Here is a 19,454-nt window from a genome sequence, read left to right as displayed (position 1 = left end):
CTCACCTAGTCTTGCGGAATCGAACCGCCAACCTTCTGATTGGCAAGTCCAAGAGGTTCAGTGGTTTAGACCACAGTGCCACCTATGTCCTTTTTGGCGTTGCAAAAGGCAGTGTTCACTTATTCAGGAAGAATAGCCCTGGAAATAAGTTGTTTGTTTTCATGTCACGATGTTCAGTTCACTTTGCAATCACTAACTAGCAGGGGAAGTCCATGTGACCAGTCACTCTAAATTGGCTATGTTTGCCCTCAGTGACATCAGCACAGAACCACAGCTGATTGGCTATGTAGCACTGTGACACCCCAAATGCCTTGGATTGCTGGAGGAAAGAGATCTAATCAGGGGGCAGCAAGGGATGAATGATATCAGTACAGCAGATAGGTGAGACACTGGCAGTTAATAGATATGAAAATTCACACATTCAATTAACTTTTTGGAAAATATTTCAGAAAGTTGTACTTGCTGAAGTGACCCTTCAGTGGCCCTTACTATTCAAGAAAAGTTATAAATACCACTTTTAAAGCCCTTTAAAAGTACAACTGCATGCATAAGAGAGCTGATATGTGGTACTTATGGCTGTTGCCACACTGGTAAACAAGCATTTCCTTGAACTGATGCTGGAAACAGAGGCAAAGCATAAGACTGTAAGGCAGAAACAAGCTACGCCGCTTACAACTGAATCAATGAGCTTTACCAGCTTTCAGACAATTCTTAGAAACAAAAGGGAAGATTCGCTTCAATGTATTTTTAACTCGCATTCATTTTGCAGGTTATGGTTCAAGGATAAAAGCATTTTGATAGGGCACTAACATTCAGGGAGTCCAGAATTGCAATATAATTTAGACATATACAATAGGCTGTGTTTAACACATTTACAAATGTCCTCCCCTCCATTTTCTAGACTGATTTTCAGCTATGTTGTAAGTGAACTGAATTATGTGCTTCCTACTTATTGATCTCCATTACTTAAGTCATCTGTCACCTGCTAAGAGTCACAGCCAGCTAAACCTTGATTCCAAGAGCTAAGCAATTCTATGGGAATCCAAAACCGGAAAACAGTAGATTAACATTTTTCAGCAGCCATGTGTCTCCTGGTATCACTTTTAAGTTCATGCATTTCACATATGGCTGTGCATTTTTAGGTCAATATGCTCTCTGTTAACTTGGCTTTTCGTTAATAGCTTTTAAAGCTTTTTGTCTGACTGTTTGCAGAGATGCCAGCTTGTTTTTTTTTCAGGTTAAGACGATGAAGATACAACAATTTTTTAAAAATAAAAAAACCCTCAGTGGTTTTATTTCCTTCTGAAACCTTGTGACTGTAGCTGATCTCTAGTTATTTATCAATTTATAATTTGTTTGCATTGGCTTGGGTCTAAATAGAGTTCCCCTATGTAGAGTTCTGTTCACAGGACACTCCTGGGACATAGGGGAGAGAAGATTTCCATTGATTCTTCCTTCCCTTACCAGCCCTCTGAAAAGCTCCTCTGGGGGGCTGGTGGCTGTTCCAGAACTCTGGAGTCCCCAAGGATTTAGGATTGAGATCTGTGCTTTTTTACTTGTTCATAAATGATCTAGAGCAGGCATCCCCAAACTTCAGCCCTCCAAATGTTTTGGACTACAATTCCCATCTTCCTCGACCACTGGTCCTGTTAGCTAGGGATCATGGGAGCTGTAGGCCAAAACATCTTGGGGGCCGCAGTTTGGGGATGCTTGATCTAGAGCAGGCATCCCCAAACTTCAGCCCTCCAGATGTTTTGGACTACAATTCCCATCATCCCTGACCACTGGTCCTGTTAGCTAGGGATCATGGGAGTTGTAGGCCAAAACATCTGGAGGGCCGCAGTTTGGGGATGCCTGATCTAGAGTTAGTGGTGAGTAGTAAGGTAGCCAGGTTTGTTGACGAAACTACATTGCTCAGCATTGTTAAAGCAAAGAGAGATTGTAAGAACTTCAAAAGGACCTCTCCGAATGAATCAGTGATAAAATGGCAAATGCAATCCAATGTAAACAAGTGTAAAGTTATGCATCTCAGGGCAATAATAATAATAATAATCTTAATTTCACATATACTATCATAGAGTCTGAACTGCTGGGGATTGACTAGGAACTGGGTAGCTTGATGAAGATGTTGCACCAGTGTGTAGCACCTGTCAAAAACATGAATTCCATTTTAGGGACCATTAGGAAAGAAACTGAAAATAAAACTATTAATATAATAATGCCATTATACAAATATGTGGTGTTATCGCATGTGGACGGTTCTGGACACCTCACCTCAAAAATGATAGAATCAAAAGGGCTTCACAAAAGGGCAAGCAGAATGATCAAGAGGATGCAGCAACCCCAGTTTGGGGTAGTGTTACAACATGTGCAGCTTTTTAGTATAGAGAAAGGTTGCAAGAGGCAATATGATTGAAGTGTATATACTTATGCATAGAATGGAGAAAGTGGTTTTTTTAAAAAAAATTAACAAGATTTATAAACTGATCGACTGTAAGAAAACCTCTAAGGACTTACAAAAGTATAAAATCATATTTTAAGACATACCCATAAAATAAGCCATAGCAGGATTTTTAAGCATTCAAGGAATATAAGCCATACCCCAAAAATAAGACATAGTGATAGGCGCAGCAGCAATGCCGGCCGCGGCAGGAGGAGGAAAAAAAATAAGACATCCCTTGAAAATAAGCCATAGTGTGTTTTTTTGAGGAAAAAATAAATATAAGACGTGTCTTATAATATGAGAAATGCCGGCCGCGGCAGGAGGAGGAAAAAAAACAAGACATCCATTGAAAATAAGCCATAGTGTGTTTTTTTGAGGAAAAAATAAATATAAGATGTGTCTTATAATATGAGAAACACGGTAAATTCTCAATTAAAAATATTTAGAAAACCATCAGTCAAGGTTGAAGGAAGTATTAGGCTGTGATAGCCCAAAATTTTGAAATAATGTTTTAAAGGATTTTATGATGGAAAATATGTGTGAAAACCAATAAAAAATTATTGTTTAAAAACAACAAAAACAAAGGGATCTTGTCCTAGTAGCAAATGGGCAACCAATGCAGATCTCTGATTAGGCTGCAACACTCCGCACTAACTGAGCTTCCGGATCAAGCACAAAGGGAAGCTCCACTCAGAGTGCGTTGCAGTAGCCCAGTCCTGAAGTCACCAGTGCCAGAACTACCTAAAACAAAAAGTTTTCCTCCCTCTCTTATTACACGAGAATTCGGGGGCATCCAATGAAGATGAATGTTGGAAGATTCAGGACTGACGAAAGTACACACACACACACCCCAAGCATAGTTGAACCATGGAATTCGCTTCCACAGGAGGGAATGGGTGGCTTTTAAAGAAGATTAAACCAATTCATGGAAGCTAATGCTACCAGTGGCTACCGACCAGTGGGCTACCTCCACTGTCAGAGGCAGTATGTTTCTGAATACCAGTAGCTGGGAAATGCAGGAAGATTGATCAGGCCCTGTTTGTGGGCGTCGCACTGGCATCTAGCTGGCCGCTGTGAGAGCAGGATGCTGACTTGCAGTTACTTGCAGTTATTTGAATCTTTGGTTCTAATCCAAAAAGTCTTACATGCTGCAGTGTAGACATAGGGCCGCATGCGTGTCTAAGCTTCCATGATACTTCCACAGAAGTCAATGGGAAAGCTGTTCCATGCATCCAGTTTACTTGGAATCTGAACCCAGTTTTCACCAGTCCAACTTACTAAAACTTACAATTTAAATAAGGAAACAAAAGAGATGTAGACCCTGAAATATGATACTCTAAATCTTAAACACTTTTTAAACATATTACAATTAGAATGAACTTGTGCTAAAACAGTGTTAAAATCAAATGCTAACGGCCACCTTAAAAGTAGTTTCCTGTGTCTGTCTGTCTATTAGTTAGTGTGTATTGACTTTAGAGTGACAATCTAAATGGGAGCAGTCTAAACAAAGTAGCAGGGAAAGCATTAAGGCAAAGAAAATGGAATTTTGATTGACATGCACAGCTGTGACTCAGGTGCTAATTACCACAGAAAAACATTATACCCTCGCAAACCCTCTAAGATGCCATACGTAAAGTTAGAGTGGACATTGAAGTAAACAGGATGCCAAAACACCTTGTGCTAGTCAGCCATGAGCCTTCCGAAACATACTCCATTTCTATCATTCCCTCTATTTCCAATTTAAGCTGTTGCATTTTCCTGCATATGTAGCCAAATGGCACCACCTTCCCACAAGAGGGAAGAATCAGCAGACTCAGAAAGTCAAGAGTGATTCCAAGGTTTGCAAGAATACTCTCTCTCTCTGTGTGTGTGTGCTGTGTGTGTGTGTATCTATATCTATCTACTGTATATCTATCTATCTATCTATCTATCTATCTATCTATCTATCTATCTATCTATCTATCTATCTATCTCCCGAAACGGCCCAAGGAGGACCACAGAGAACTGATAAGTGACTGGAAAGAATGGAATGGAATGGTCAGAAAAGGAGGCAGAAGGAAGAGACACACAAGCACAGGGGTGTCAACTTGAATAAAATATTGGGGGGGGAAGGCAGGCAAGCCCCACCTTGCATAATTGATCACATGACGTGGTGTGCACACACCATTTGAATGGCAATGCCCATCAATAGAAATAGGAGAAAACAAATATTTTGTTGCAAGGTCCTATTTGTTTTCCCCTATTCTGTTCCTATGGCGATTACAGTTGTGCCTGTACGAGATATGAAAATTTTCCGAAAGTGGAGGGTCCATGGCTTGACATTTGAAAAGCAGGGGGTCTGCAGTACTTAGCTAACTGGAGTTATGGCATATGTGTGCATATGGTGGTTTAGTAGTTAAAAAGCACTATGCCCGTTAAATGACAGCTCTGAATATTTGTGAAACAGGAATGGGTTCGTTCTCTCTTGTTATAACCACTACTGTATTTTAAAACATTCAGCCTTCTCTCAGGAGACCATACAATCCTTCTCTCTCCCTGCTCATCCACAATTATATACCTGGAAAAGAAACATCCCATTCAGCTTGCTTTAACAGCAAGAAATGTGAATAAGCCTTTCTCTCTCTCATTAAGTGGAAGCAATTTTGGGGTGGGAAGGATAAGATACTGTAGCAGCAGCAGCAGCAGCAGCAGCAGCAGCAGCAGCAGCAGCAGCAGCTACCTCTTGCTAGAAGGGCCAGCAGTTGTCTTTCATCCCTTTGCTACCTTGATTCAATTTAAGCTGAATGAGCAAGGGCTGGAAAGATACACTAAAAGCCCCCATTAGCCTTCAGAAACAATGAATTACAGATCCATCCAGGAAACAAAGAACTTCTTAATATATCCCGTATCATGCAAAATCTGCATCCATATGGGTATGTGTACCTTTCTATATACAGCATTCAGCTTCCTGTCCATATTGCTGTTTTGTTTTTCCAGATTGTAAAATGTTTGCATATGGTCAATGAGATTTAAGTGTGTGTAGAATTCCTAAACTGAATGCAAAAGTCTTACGCCCTGCCTTTCCAGTGAAAAACAGATCATAATGAAGAACTTAATTTTGCCGATGGAAAAATTATAAACTTCCTTTTCCCTCCTCCAGCTTCTGGAAGCTGGCAGATTGCTCGCAAATTCTATGAATTGCAGAGAGCTGTTGTTGTTTAGCCATTTAGTCGTGTCTGACTCTTGGTGACCCCATGGACCAGAGCACGCCAGGCACTCCTGTCTTCCACTGCCTCCCGCAGTTTGGACAGACTCATGTTGGTAGCTTCACGAACACTGTCCAACCATCTCGTCCTCCGTCGTCCCCTTCTCCTTGTGCCCTCCATCTTTCCCAACATCAGGGTCTTTTCCAGGGGGTCTTCTCTTCTCATGAGGTGGCTAAAGTATTGGAGCCTCAGCTTCAGGATCTGTCCTTCCAATGAGCACTCAGGGCTGATTTCCTTCAGAATGGATAGGTTTGATCATCTTGCTGTCCATGGGACTACAAACATGCAAACCCTTTAGATGTGTGACTTCATTATCTCAGAGCCAAACCAGATGTGATGATAAAATACAACATTTTGGGTGACCCCCCCCCTCTCCATGCTCATGGTAGCGCTCTGCATCATATCCCATTCTGTTCCAGAGGGTTCTCCAACCCCCAGGAACAGCTTTGCAGGGTGAGTGCTGAAGTGGGTTGGAGACAGCAGGCATTTTCAATAACATGGCTCTACCAAATAGATTCAGTAAAGCTCCTCGGCTTGCAGCAGTACTAGCACTTGAAAACGTTTTAAGAATTTCTGGTTGATTTGGGCCAGAACATTCTGAGCTTTATTTCAACTGTGTCTAAGTGAATATGAACAGCTGTAATGTGGTTTGACGGTCCACTGCAGTAACACTTTCACATGGCTTGAAGTTCGAATAAAAAGGAATGGTCTTTCATGTGGTTTACTGGAGATGTCATAGCAAAAATGAAAGTGGCACGGATGATTCTTGTTCAGCACACAAAAAAATCTCTACAGGTCAAAGCCGCATATTAATGAATGGCATGGATCTAATGGCAGGAAGAGGAGCACGTGTGTGTGTTAATACAAAAATTATTTGCCCCATTTTGACTTTGTTTGTTTGTTTGTTTTCTGAGTTGATTTGTATTTTAATGTAGAAGCTCAGAATAAAGTACAATGGGCAACCTTCTCGTTCCCCCTTACAATTTTTGGTCATTCTTAACCAAGGCTATATTTTGATTTGGGCAAGCATGAAATGTCTGGCAAGACTTGCTTTGCCCTGTGACACAAGCTAAAGAACAAAGCAGAAAACATGTGGGAAATCCTTGACTGGAGATCCCTATGCTTGCTTTTTTCATTTCTTTTTTGTCAAAAGAACCATGTGCCCTCCAAACTGGGTCAGGACCATGGTGCTGGGGAGAAATTTTAACTGTTTCCCTCCAACCACTTTCCGCACAAGTACTTCAGGGGGCATAGTAAAAATGGCACAGTGGGAAAGGACCATGCCATGGTCCTTATCTAATTCATCACCTATCTCAGCACAGTGATGTGAAGAAAAAGAGACGTTCCAGGAGACCCAGTCAGGACTCTCTCATCTAATTTGCTTCTAAAATGTAGGCTAAGGGTGTCTCTAGCCCCCCTCTTCCTCCAATGAAAAGTGATTTGGGCAGGGCTTCCCCATATACTCCCATTTTCTGTGTCTTGGCCCACACACAAATGAGGCGGCCCAAGGAGCGAACTCTAGGAAAATCTTATTATTTGTTGTAAAGGTTAAGGTAAAGGGACCCCTGACCATTACGTCCAGTCGTGACCAACTCTGGGGTCGCGGCGCTCATCTCGTGTTATTGGCCGAGGGAGCTGGCGTACAGCTTCCAGGTCATGTGGCCAGCATGACAAAGCCGCTTCTGGGGAACCAGAGCAGCACACCGTTTACCTTCCCGCTGTAGCGATACCTATTTATCTACTTGCACTTTGACATGCTTTCGAACTGCTAGGTAGGCAGGAGCTGGGACCGAACAATGGGAGCTCACTCCGTTGGGGGATTCGAACCGCCGACCTTCTGATCGGCAAGCCCTAGGCTCAGTGGTTTAACCCACAGCGCCACCCGCGTCCCTTATTTGTTGTAGCAGGTGTTAATGAGTCCTTTGCTTGCCACTCAGCTCAGGAGAAAGAGCCTGAGGAGCGTAATAGCAGTGAATAGAGAATCCACAAGGCCTAGTGCTATTCCAGAGGATAAAGCGGGTGGTGACTACAGGGGGCAGGAAAGGAAGGGGGAGTCCTGTAACACAAGTGGAAGTCTGTTCCACTTGCATAATGACAGCACGGGGCTGGACACAAGTCCAAGGAGGCAACACTTCTAAATTACTCAATCTGTAGCAATCTTCAAAACCAGTCATGCTTAAATTCTGTATTTTGTAACTTTGTTTCTATGGTAACGTCTGCATGCACCAGAATAAATGTATTATATCAAAAGCATCAGCTACCTAAATGCTACAGAATAAAGGAAATGTAATAATGGGAAAAAAAATCTAGTCAATGGTGAAAGAGAATATATGCAGCGCTCTTAGCTAAAATCTGAAATGCTTTCTCCTTTCTCGCATCTTTCTTTTTCCATGTATATGCTTTTCTAGTGGGTGGGGGTTTCCCAAAGCATGTTTCTTGTAACAGAGGCCTCAAATGGATCATTTGCAGCTTCACAACATGCCTTGTGGAGCCATTACAGCATCTTTCTTCAAGGCACACCTTCAAAGCTACCACAAAGCAAATGACTGTTCTCCGTCTTGTTCTATAAATGAAGAACTCACTCCTAGTTTTATAGCAAGCACTCTTTCCTAGTGCAAGGCCAACTAATTTGGTTTGGGGGAAGGGTGGTTGTGCCTGTGATTGACTGGCATAACTATGTGACCAGATTTAAGATCCCTGTTACCTAATGTAGAGTTAAACTTTGACCTCTCAATTTAGCATCTTTTAAGACATTTTACAACTCTCAGGGTAATGATCAACGCACCTAACAATCTTTAATCAATAGATAACTGAGAAAATTGAAAAGAGCTATGCAATTATAAGCTTCCTTCACTGAATGTTTTTTTAAAATCATTATTATTTAAATCAGAATCATCACCCATCAGCAATATACCAAGGAAATCAATAGTTCTTAATAATCTGGTAGGGAATTTACACTGAATTTTCTTTAACTCTCCTCTTCCACATCCCAAGTAATAATGAGGTATGGCTTTGGTTAATGAAACGTTTTAGGAAATGTCAGTGCTCATTAATGGAAACACAAATGGGAAAAAGAAAAAGCAGGCTGGATCCCCCACAAAATGCTATGTAGTACCATCAATTGACAAGTCCTGTACATCAGTGATTGAACATTTGAATGGGTTATTTAAGAAAAAGCTATTTATTTCTGAGGCAATGTACTGATACCCTTTCTATATTTTTTTGCTAGGACCAGCTATGGAATCTGGAATCGAATGAATGCCATAAATGTAACGTAACAGTAGGAATTAAGGAACATATGGATCAACGTCCTAATACGAGCAACTGTTGTAGATCAAGGACAGATTCACATCATTAGTATCAAATGCAGGCTTTGGAAGTCCGTATTTGGGTGACTAATGTTAGTGTCTGGTTCTCAGTGGTATTTCCAAGAACTAATTCAAATGTTCAGGCACCTGCATTTTACATTCCTTTCATGCACCCACAGAGAGCATCCTTGCTTAAAGATACCTCCCATGTCAAATTCTTCTCCAAGAAGAGGCTAAATAAACCTTTCCATATACTCAGAGCTCAATTGTTCTGTAACACACAAGAATGTAGAGCAGCCCTCCCCAATCTGAAGTCCTCCTTTTGGACTACAACTCCCATCAGACCTAGTCAGCATGGCCAATGGTCTAGGACAGGCATCCCCAAACTGCGGCCCTCCAGATGTTTTGGCCTACAACTCCCATGATCCCTAGCTAACAGGACCAGTGGTCAGGGATGATGGGAATTGTAGTCCAAAGCATCTGGAGGGCCAAAGTTTGGGGATGCCTGGTCTAGGATAACGGCAGTTTAGTCCACCAAGTAGGGGAAGGCAGCTATATAAACAGGAAGGGGTTACCCTTGCTAAGCTGCCCAACATGAATATTTGTCCCCTCCGCTTGTTTTCTCATTCTCTATTATTTCAGTTCCTTTTATATTTAATTATATCATTTCATTTACTGTTGAATAAGTTCTTACTAGCAGAAAGCCTCGATCTTTATAGGAAACATTAAATGATTTATTATTCCAACCATAATTTTGTTTGCAAATCATTGAGGTTTTGTCACCCACATTTCTTTATTTTGTATTTTATTTTAAGATAAATGTGTCAAAAGTGTGAGGAGGCCAAAAGGTTCTCTAAGAAAATGTACACTCTTTATTCCCACAGACTTGTAGTTCTACACATTTAGACCAGACCAGATGGGACAGAGAAAATTATTCCATTCTAGTTATATCATAACTAGAAAATTATTAATTAGGAGAGACTCTTTCTTGACCCTGACATTCGAGCAGCAATAATTTTTTAGAAAGTGACATTTGTTTAGCTTACATTTAGATTTTGCATTTTGTTAAACCCTTTTTAATTTATTTTAAGAAAAGCATTGGTGGTTTCTTTTCATCACAGGTTATTTTGTTGTGTTCACCTGCAAATGCTACCTCATCTTTCTTCAGACTTCTCCAGAATACACATAATAACCAGACCTGCAGATATTCTGCTAAACAGAATTCTTAGCTTACATGTGCACCATATGATTATGTGTGTATGATATGCCTCTGAATGTATTAAGAACAGCTGGCACAGCATGGTTTGAGCACATCTGCACCACAAACTTATATTACTCTTATACCAGTGTTGCTATTATAGTTTTCCCCCAGAGAAGCCTGGAAATTGCGCTTCAGAGAGGTCAGCGTCAATTCGCTGCTGGAGAGTCCCTGACCCCTTCCATACAACAACAGTTCACTAGGTTTCCTTGAGAGAATGAATAAGGTTGTGATCTGAGCCCCTTTCAGGGGCTAATTCTGTGAAAAAATGAATGTGTATGAAGCAGCAGGCTCCAAACTTATTCTACAAACATTTATTAAAGCCTGCTGCCAAGATGTTCTACCCTCACCCTGCCCCCCCCCCCCATGGATTGAATGTATGTAAAAAGCTCCTGACTTCCTGACTTGCCCATGGGAATTCAAAATGGAACCCCGTCAAAAATTATTTGGAGCGGAGGTACCCAAGTTATAAGTACCTATGCTCGTCTTAGATGGGGCTCTCCGTATCAAGCTCCTTCTGTTTCCTGAAACCCTGAAATGTACTCGGAGTCGAGAGTGAATTTCATGCTCTTTATTCAGCTCATAGTCATCAAGGAGAAGAGGAGAAGAAGAATGCTCTTTTCCCAAAACCATCTGCTATATACATTATTTACACAATGGGCCTTGCGTGATTGGCTACTTCAGGGCTACACCTGTGGGCCAATTATATTGTGGATTGACTTCTGCCTGCAGCCTGATTGGCTGCTCCTACAGGCCAATCAGGTAGCAGATTCACTTCTGCCAGCCGCCTGATTGGCTGCTCCAGCAGGCCAATCAGGTTGCGGATTCACTTCCACCTGGAGTTGGATTGGGTAGCTCCCGCTGATTCTGAATCCTATTGTTCTAGGATTCAGCTCAGTACATAACAAACCCCAAAAGGTTTTATTTTATAAAATGAGAGATGGAATGGCAGTTAGAAAGCTCCCTCAACAAGGAAAGCCTTGGTGGCAAATATCATGCAAAGTGAAGGGATTAATTTTTTTTTAAGTATGGGGAAAAGAGAGTGTCAGTGTTTGAGCAACATCTCATCATGAGAGAAGGAGGAGGAGGAGGAGTTTGGATTTGATATCCTGCTTTATCATTACCCTAAGGAGTCTCAAAGCAGCTAACAATCTCCTTTCCCTTCCTTCCCCACAACAAACACTCTGTGAGGTGAGTGGGGCTGAGAGACTTCAAAGAAGTGTGACTAGCCCAAGGTCACCCAGCAGCTGCATGTGGAGAAGTGGAGACGTGAACCCGGTTCCCCAGATTACGAGTCTACCACTCTTAACCACTACACCACACTGGCTCTTGAAAGCCAGTGCTGCTTGAAAGGTTCAGGGTAGTACCTCACACAAAATATCAGAAAATAAAATCAGATTGACCCTAACAGATTTCTGCAGTCGCCATTACAAAGTTCAACAAAGCAAAATATGGCTTCTCATTCAGCTGTTGCAACACAAGCATCTTAGTTCATGCTCAGGAACAGCCTGTTGAGGTCAGCTAGCATACACCAGTTGTTCATCAATCTACTCACCCTCTGGCCTTCTTTCCCAGGTGGCCCCTGAGGACCTTCTATTCCTGGCACACCCTGTAAATATAAATAGTTTAGAAGGTTTCTCATTAATATTGCTTAGTCGTACCATGGAATTCAAAATGTTAGTGAGAAAGACTTCACTAACGTTTAATCAATCACCTCTCCCTGCCCAATATCCATATATTGGTTCATAACTACGTATGGGTAGAGCTGCAAAATGCTAAATGTGTGAAAAGGTACGTAGAAAGCTGCAGCTGCAATGGAAAAGGTTGCTGGGTCAAAATTACTGCAGTTCCGATCCAGCATCGCTTATGCGATCTAGAAAGACAATACACTAGGGAATACTGTGAATATTGTGAAGGATAATGATGAACTTATTTTACTAATATATGGCAACCTCACACACTGTTTTCTAGACAGTGACATTATTCGTATACACGCTCCTCTTTCCCAAATGGTGAGAAGTCAAAGGGCAGAGATAAAAGATTTTGTTTCCTTTGAATAACTTAGCACTAGATATTTGTAGTGTGCGCATGCAGTGAATAATGGAGGCAAGCAGAAGCTCCTACAGAAGGCAGTAAAATGGCCAACTTCACATCAGATCCCCAGAGAGAGTTGTTTTGTACTCCTAGGAACTTCTGCATCAGCCAGCTCAGAACAATCTTTTCCCAGAATTCAAGTGGCAAAACGGCTTTTAGTTGTCTCTCTTGACATTTTCAGACATTTAGTGTGTGAGTACACTGAATGGACATGAAGAGTAGGAACAACAGAAAGCCCCACTCATCATGCCTGTTCAGGTTACCCTCTGAAAAAACCCTATATCTATGCAAAGCCTAAATTCATAATGTTTGCTCAAATGGGAACCTTGTAAGCTTTGTTTTTTATGACACCCACAAAAGCCTTCATCAGTATCCCCAGCAGAGGCCCCAGACTCTGATTCATCTATTTTTTAAAAATCAAATCTGTAGCCCTTGTAGGAAGTTATGAAGCAAAATGTCCAGATACTCTTCTAAGCGATTTATCTGAAATAACCTAGCCTGTCTGTTCCCATCTGCCAGTGCTTTTAGCCAATGAGTGAAGTGAGAGTTGAGATTGATTAGCGAGTTTGGACACCAAGCAGTAGGAATCCCTGGGGACACATCTGAATCAGGAATCATAGTTTGTTTCCTTCCATCAAAACATTACCAGTAAGCCCAAGAATAAAACTTTGGCTATAAATCATGGTTTCTTGGGAGTGGAACAAACCACAAACCCTTGTGCAGACATAACAGTAAGGAATGCAGTTTCATTCCTTCCGAAGCTAGTGGTGGACAGGGGAACACATTCAAGGTGAGCCGTTAACTATGGTTTACTATGACATGCAACCTGAATCTCCACCTGGGTCTCCACCTAAACTCATACAATGGTTTTATAAAATCCCTTTGCAATGGAATGAGAAAGTAATCATGGCTAGCTCGCCCCACTGATTTTCATGGGGCTTGATTTAAACTCAGCTATTGTTCTCTGGATTTTAGAATTTATTTCCATGTTCTAGAACAGGAATAAAGAAAATTATGTTCAGTGGTGAAGGTGATAAAAATTGAAAAGAATATGGGAGATACTAAAACTGCTAGATTACATGCCTCAAAGGGAAGGTATTGCTTGATTAAATTAATACTGTGAATCATTTTATATAAAATTTAATCACTTCAAGGAGTTCCCTCTTGCCCCTTTAAAAAAAACACACACCATTCTTCCTGCCAGACTCAAAAGACCCAAGAATATTATTCATACCTTATTAATTAATCACAAGGTATTTCTTTCGTTGCATTTATGTGAAATGTTAATAAGCTGAGGTCATGAAGACTTTTCTGAACCACTGTGGCCAAAATTGCTACTATTAGATATTACATAGCTGTAAGCTAAAATTAAATGACATCTTTATAATGTAATATAACATGTTCAGAGGAATAAAGTACTGGATAAAGTCAGGATGCATTCTAAGTGTTATATATAATGAAAACAAAATATATTATACCAAATCTAACAAACAGATTTTCTACTTTTCATTGTTCTGCTAAGTGTTTAAGAGTGAATATGAAGGGTTGTATTTAAATAAGTTAGAGTAGACCCACTGAAATTCATGGATCGAACTCTGAGTTCAACAAATGTTGACTACAACCTAGTGTTCAAGGGTGTGTCAAAGCTTCCTTATTTGCCTGTATATGTAGATCAGGTCACAGTCGGACAATCACAAACTATTAAACCATCTCAGTCCTTTGACACGTGAGATGTAAATTTTCAGAATCCACTCTATTTTTGTGACTGCATTTTTTGTAAGTTCCTTAAACTGTTTTTTTATGTTGTATTTTAAATTGTTAGGGCCTTAGAATGAAATGTGAATAGTAATTAATAATAATAATGGAGATCTTCATTTTCTCATAGGTAATGTGGCTGGGTTGTGGTGATATTGAAAGAAAATGCAAGGAAGGAAGTAGTCCATGCATTTAGGAACATAAGAGAACAGGAAGATATTAACTGTTAAACTTTTAAGTATTCTCATTTTTTCTTTCTGCTTGCAGTGGTACAGTGGTACCTTGGGTTGCGGACCCAATCCATTCCAGGGTGCCATTTGCACCCCGAAAAGTCTGCAACCCGAGCGGCACTTTGCGCATGCGCAAAAGCGCGACAGAGCTCTTCTGTGCATGCGTGAAGTGCACAGAATGCTTCTGCGCATGTGTGCAGCGCGCAGAATGCTTCTCATGGGGCGAAACCCAGAAGTAAACACTTCTGGGTCCGCCGCGTTCGTAACACGAAAAAACGCAACCCGCAGCAGACGCAACATGAGGTATGACTGTACTTACATCTGTTTTATTCTAAGGGGTGGGGAGTTCATGGTCTTTCAGTTTCAAAGATTTCACTATTAACACACAAGAGCCTACTATACGAAACATCCCAACTATATCATTTAAAGTATTAAAGGGGGGTTGCATTGCTACATTGCAATGAAGTGCATTCGGAATGGAAAGAAATTGAATAATTTTACATCATTATCCTAAAGAAAAATACAATGTCATTTTTGTGTCAACTGCAGAGTCTGCAGGGTTGTTGTTTTCCAAAACATAAATCTCCTCAGGGGCAAAAATAAAAATATTACTGGAGCTTTCCTGTATAACTGTGCAAGGGAGATAAAAATAGCCTAAAAATGACAGCAACACATTCTGATTCTCTTGACAGGTTTACCTTGACAATAGTCCCACTGCATGCAAATAAAATTAAACAAGATTACAAATCCAAGCGCACAGCACTGCACAACCTGCCCTGGGTGCGGGAAGGAAAAACCTGCTCTTGTTCTCCTGTATTGAAAGCATGTGACCAAAGTTGCAGACAATCAGCTGCAACTCTGCTCTTTAAATTATTGGATCAAACAGCAACTATGCTGGTATAAATGCTATGTGCAGAAAGGTCCTTATACACTTCTATCCTGTCCCCGTTTACTCATATTTTGTTCTAAATTAAAAGCCCCAAATGTTGCAATCATGTTTATATTGTTCCAGCCCCCTGGCCATTTTGGTTGCAAAATGGTAGCCATTGTTGTCTACAACAATATGCAGCTTTAGAGCTTTATACAATGTGTACTCTGTATGTCACTTGTTTGCTGAATTTGTATCCGAAAGTGACCACAGAACGTGTCTAGGCCTGAGTGACCAGCTTCCTCATTCTGTTTGCTTTGCGCTGAACATGTTATCTGATGCTTCATTTGACAAGGCCCCAAGGAGTACGGAGCCAGCATTCCAAGTATCTGTTTAGTAAGCAAATCTTAGGTGCTTCTGCTTGTGACTAACTTAACCCTTGGCTTCTGTGTAAACATTTGGTGCCATCTGGATGAGTATTTTATAACTCTGCAAAGGGATAGGCCCACAGGAACGTAGAGACGGACGCTCATTTTCCTGGGGAACTAAAAGCTGCGGATCAAATGTCAAGAGAATAGTTTTCATATACTTTACAAGAGAGATCACTGTACCACCTTCCTTCACCTGTCACTCTTGTGACATGACATGCACAGGCTTAAGCTCTCGATGCCAGAAAGGAGAGGGGAGCTTAGCCAACTGTGTCATTTCGGAGAAAAGTCTCTAACTTCTTTCGCCTTATTCAGCACCTTGACAAAACTATGAAGATAATGCTGTCATCTCTGGTGTTCAATCACTGGATGGGCCTAGTGATACACATTTAGTATCTTAGATGTGAAAGCAATTCCTATGCGGTCCTTAGTAAATTAGGCTGCCATTCCATTTGATTCAATGGGGCTTACATCCAAGTAGACATGTCTAGAGCTGTGCTGTTAAATCCTCTTTAATGTTGGGGAAATAATCTAGCTCATATGATGAGGTTAAAAATTCAAGTTTTAAATTAATGCTTTTAAAATAATATACTATAATGTATAAATAAAAGGTAGAGGTAAAGGACCCCTGACAGTTAAGTCCAGTCGCGAACGACTCTGGGGATGCGGCACTCGTCTCGCTTTACTGGCCGAGGGAGCCGACGATTGTCTGCAGTTTTTCTGGGTCATGTGGCCAGCATGACTAAGCCGCTTTTGGCGAAACCAGAGCAGCGTACGGAAACACTGTTTACCTTCCCACTGGAGCGGTACCTATTTATCTACTTGCACTTTGACTGCTAGGTTGGCAGGAGCTGGGACCGAGCAATGGGAGTTCACCCTGTTGCGGGGATTCAAACCATCTGATTGGCAAGCCCTAGGCTCAGTGGTTTAGAACACAGCGCCACCCGCATCCCAGAATGTATAAATAATGTATTATAAAGGGTCATTATTACTCAGCAACTTGGTAAAGGTAAAGGGACCTCTGACCATTAGGTCCAGTTGTGACCGACTCTGGGGTTGTGGCGCTCATCTCGCATTATTGGCCGAGGGAGCCGGCGTACAGCTTCCAGGTCATGTGGCCAGCATGACAAAGCTGCTTCTGGCGAACCAGAGCAGCACACGGAAACGCAGTTTACCTTCCCGCTGTAGCCATTCCTATTTATCTATTTGCACTTTGAGGTGCTTTCGAACTGCTAGGTTGGCAGGAACTGGGACTGAGCAATGGGAGCTCACCCCGTCGCGGGGATTCAAACCGCCGACCTTCTGATCGGCAAGCCCTAGGCTCTGTTGTTTAACCCACAGCACCACCCGCGTCCCAACTCCTTGGTAGCCCAATTCAAAATACATTTTTTGGGAAATAAATCCAACTGATTTTCCCCCTTAACACCCCCAAATAATTAAGAGGTCTTAATCCACATTTTTCTTAAATATATAGTGGGCTTGACCCAGAAATCCCATGTGATTTATATGCAAGTTATACAAAAACCTTGGTAATATAGTGATGCTGACAGAACGTGAAGAAACACAAGTGTGACTGGGGTGTTAAACTGTAAGTCCTGTATAGGTAACATGCTGCTTCTTAAGCATTAAAAAGGAAGAGTTCTAGGCTAACTCCGTATGAAAGTTTCCCAGCTGTGATTATAATTGAAGGTTGAACTAAGCTCATTCAAATTGGCAACTGCAAGTGCGAGGACAGGGGACAAATTTGATTACATTCACATTTATAGCTTAATTTATCAAACTTGCACATTCTGAAACAAAACGTGGAGCACAGCTATCCTTCAAAAATCCTACTTATCAGAATTTTTTGCAATGCAATGCAGTTCTCTAACCAATGTTCATAAAAAAGGATGTATAAAAGCATGTATAAAATGAATATATTTGTGACAATAACATACAAAAACACATTTACATGGATAAATTGCTTGCCAAAAACGTGTGTTTGTCAAAACCGCAGATAATAATGTGTTAAAATACAGAAACCTGGAGAACTGAATGCAATAATAGAAAAACGAGAAACCGCGAGAACTGAAATTGACAGATCCTTCCATCTCTAATCAACATTGGATCATTATTATGTTTTTCGTGCTGGGTGATCTAAATGTAGTTGTAGTAATCACTGCCCACTAGTATATGGCTAGTATATAGATGACACACAGTTAGCTCTCTCTCTTCATTTCCAACATGTTATCCTACAGGAGCAGTTGGAGTTCTAAAACTGTGTTTCGGGGCAGTTCTGAATTGGATATGGGTGTGGATGAACAAACTGAAGCTCAATTAGAGATGCCATGAGAAATCTAATAGGCCGCATCAGAAATGAGCATCCCTAATTGAGTCCTTGCAAGTAAGTTCAAATTGAGCAGGGAATGCTTGAATGCCCATCTTTGACACCTCTGCTGCCCCCCTTCGCTTACACCATGAGGGCCCAATGACTCACATGTGGTAGCGGGGGTCCAAGATGCTCCAGATTCCTGGCAAAGTGCCTATTCCCCATGGGACTAAGATTACAAATCCCAGCTGCCGTAGGAAGAAAATATGGTGCTATTTGCATCAGTTTCCGCTAGGTAGAAAGTGCTACAATTTATCAACCCTTCCTTTTCTATACATGTCCCCGATAGCCTTACAAACACATTGTATGAAAAGAAAGACGGCTGTCTCCATAGGTACATCGAGTCAGCAATCTTTTCCTTTGTACAGTTCCCCAGGAAGGGGCTGCACATTGCAACATACATCCACTTTGTGGGAGCGTATTCAAAGACATTTTCCCCCCTGTGTGGCTGCAAAGGAGGTATTAGCTGCTTTGAACACCTATAAAATGTTGTTGGAAGGAAGAGGAAGTCTGCAGGTCACCTTGTAATCGGTTAATAGATTATGTGGCTTAATCCACAGATCTATGCCCCATAAATGAGTCTGGGGTGATAAAAAAAAGGTAGGTTCACTCCAAAACACAGAGAGAACCAGAAATTCCTTACTGCTACCTACAATCCTTCAGTTGTCCCACTGAAGCCATTGCCAGATATGCAAGGTGATGAACAAAATGGCAGGATTTGTTAAAAAATGTTTGCCTGGCTTTGTTTCACACATTCAGAAGACAAGCAAAGTATGCTCTGAAAGGGGTGGGAAAACACAGTGTGCACAACTAAATATATTTGCTTTTCCTTATATACCATTTCAGGATGCAAAATACTATAATCGCAGTAGTATGTTGCAAGTCACTGGATCCATATTTTATTTCAGAAAAAGAAGTGAGCAGCTCGTTTAACTATCTTATTAACAATCTACTAACAAGTGCAGTATTAGGCAATCAAAAAAATAAACATCGACATGCATGAGAACAATCTCTTCTTGCCTCTTGTCTAGCATACTTACACTAAGGGCAGCTGGTCCTGGAGGTCCCATATCTCCCTATAAAATTAGGCAAAACCGAAAAATCAGTGACCTTCTCACTCTAAAAAAAAACTTAACGTAATTACTTTTTTAAAAAAAGTATTACATTGATTTTTAAAAACAGGAACACACACAGCTGAAAGATGAGTACAGGATTCCATCTTTGAAAGGAAAGAAACCCAAACCTTAAAGCTTCAGCTGCTCCTTCAACTTACATAGTTCTCCTCCATTTCTTTTAGGTAGGTTAGGATAAAAGATGATCGCTGACCAAGGTCACCCAAGTGAACATCATAGCTGGGTGAGGTTTTGAACTAGATTTGCCTGGTATTAGTTCCAACACTCCATAATCATTACATGACACCAGCTCTTTTGTTTTGCTTATCAAACAGTGTCTGGTCA

At 41.1% G+C, this 19,454-nt stretch overlaps 1 protein-coding gene across 2 annotated transcripts in view; it reads right to left on the bottom strand.

Moving 5' to 3' along the window:
• The window catches only part of COL19A1 (collagen type XIX alpha 1 chain), a 175,447-nt gene that overhangs the window by 62,300 nt on the left and 93,693 nt on the right, over positions 1–19,454 (bottom strand). For both annotated transcript variants that reach the window (XM_035109681.3, XM_088665845.1), the window contains exons 15-16: positions 19,038–19,073; positions 11,810–11,863 (exon numbers count right to left, since the gene is read on the bottom strand). In XM_035109681.3, coding sequence (XP_034965572.3) covers positions 11,810–11,863; positions 19,038–19,073 — 90 coding nt within the window. The remainder of the gene's footprint in view (positions 1–11,809; positions 11,864–19,037; positions 19,074–19,454) is intronic.

Source organism: Zootoca vivipara, chromosome 3 (genome assembly GCF_965207765.1).
Source record: "Zootoca vivipara chromosome 3, rZooViv2.hap1.1, whole genome shotgun sequence".
In the NCBI taxonomy this organism is placed as follows: domain Eukaryota; kingdom Metazoa; phylum Chordata; class Lepidosauria; order Squamata; family Lacertidae; genus Zootoca; species Zootoca vivipara.
The sequence above is the reverse complement of the archived record's forward strand: the minus strand, read 5'-3'. Positions and strand labels throughout refer to the sequence as shown.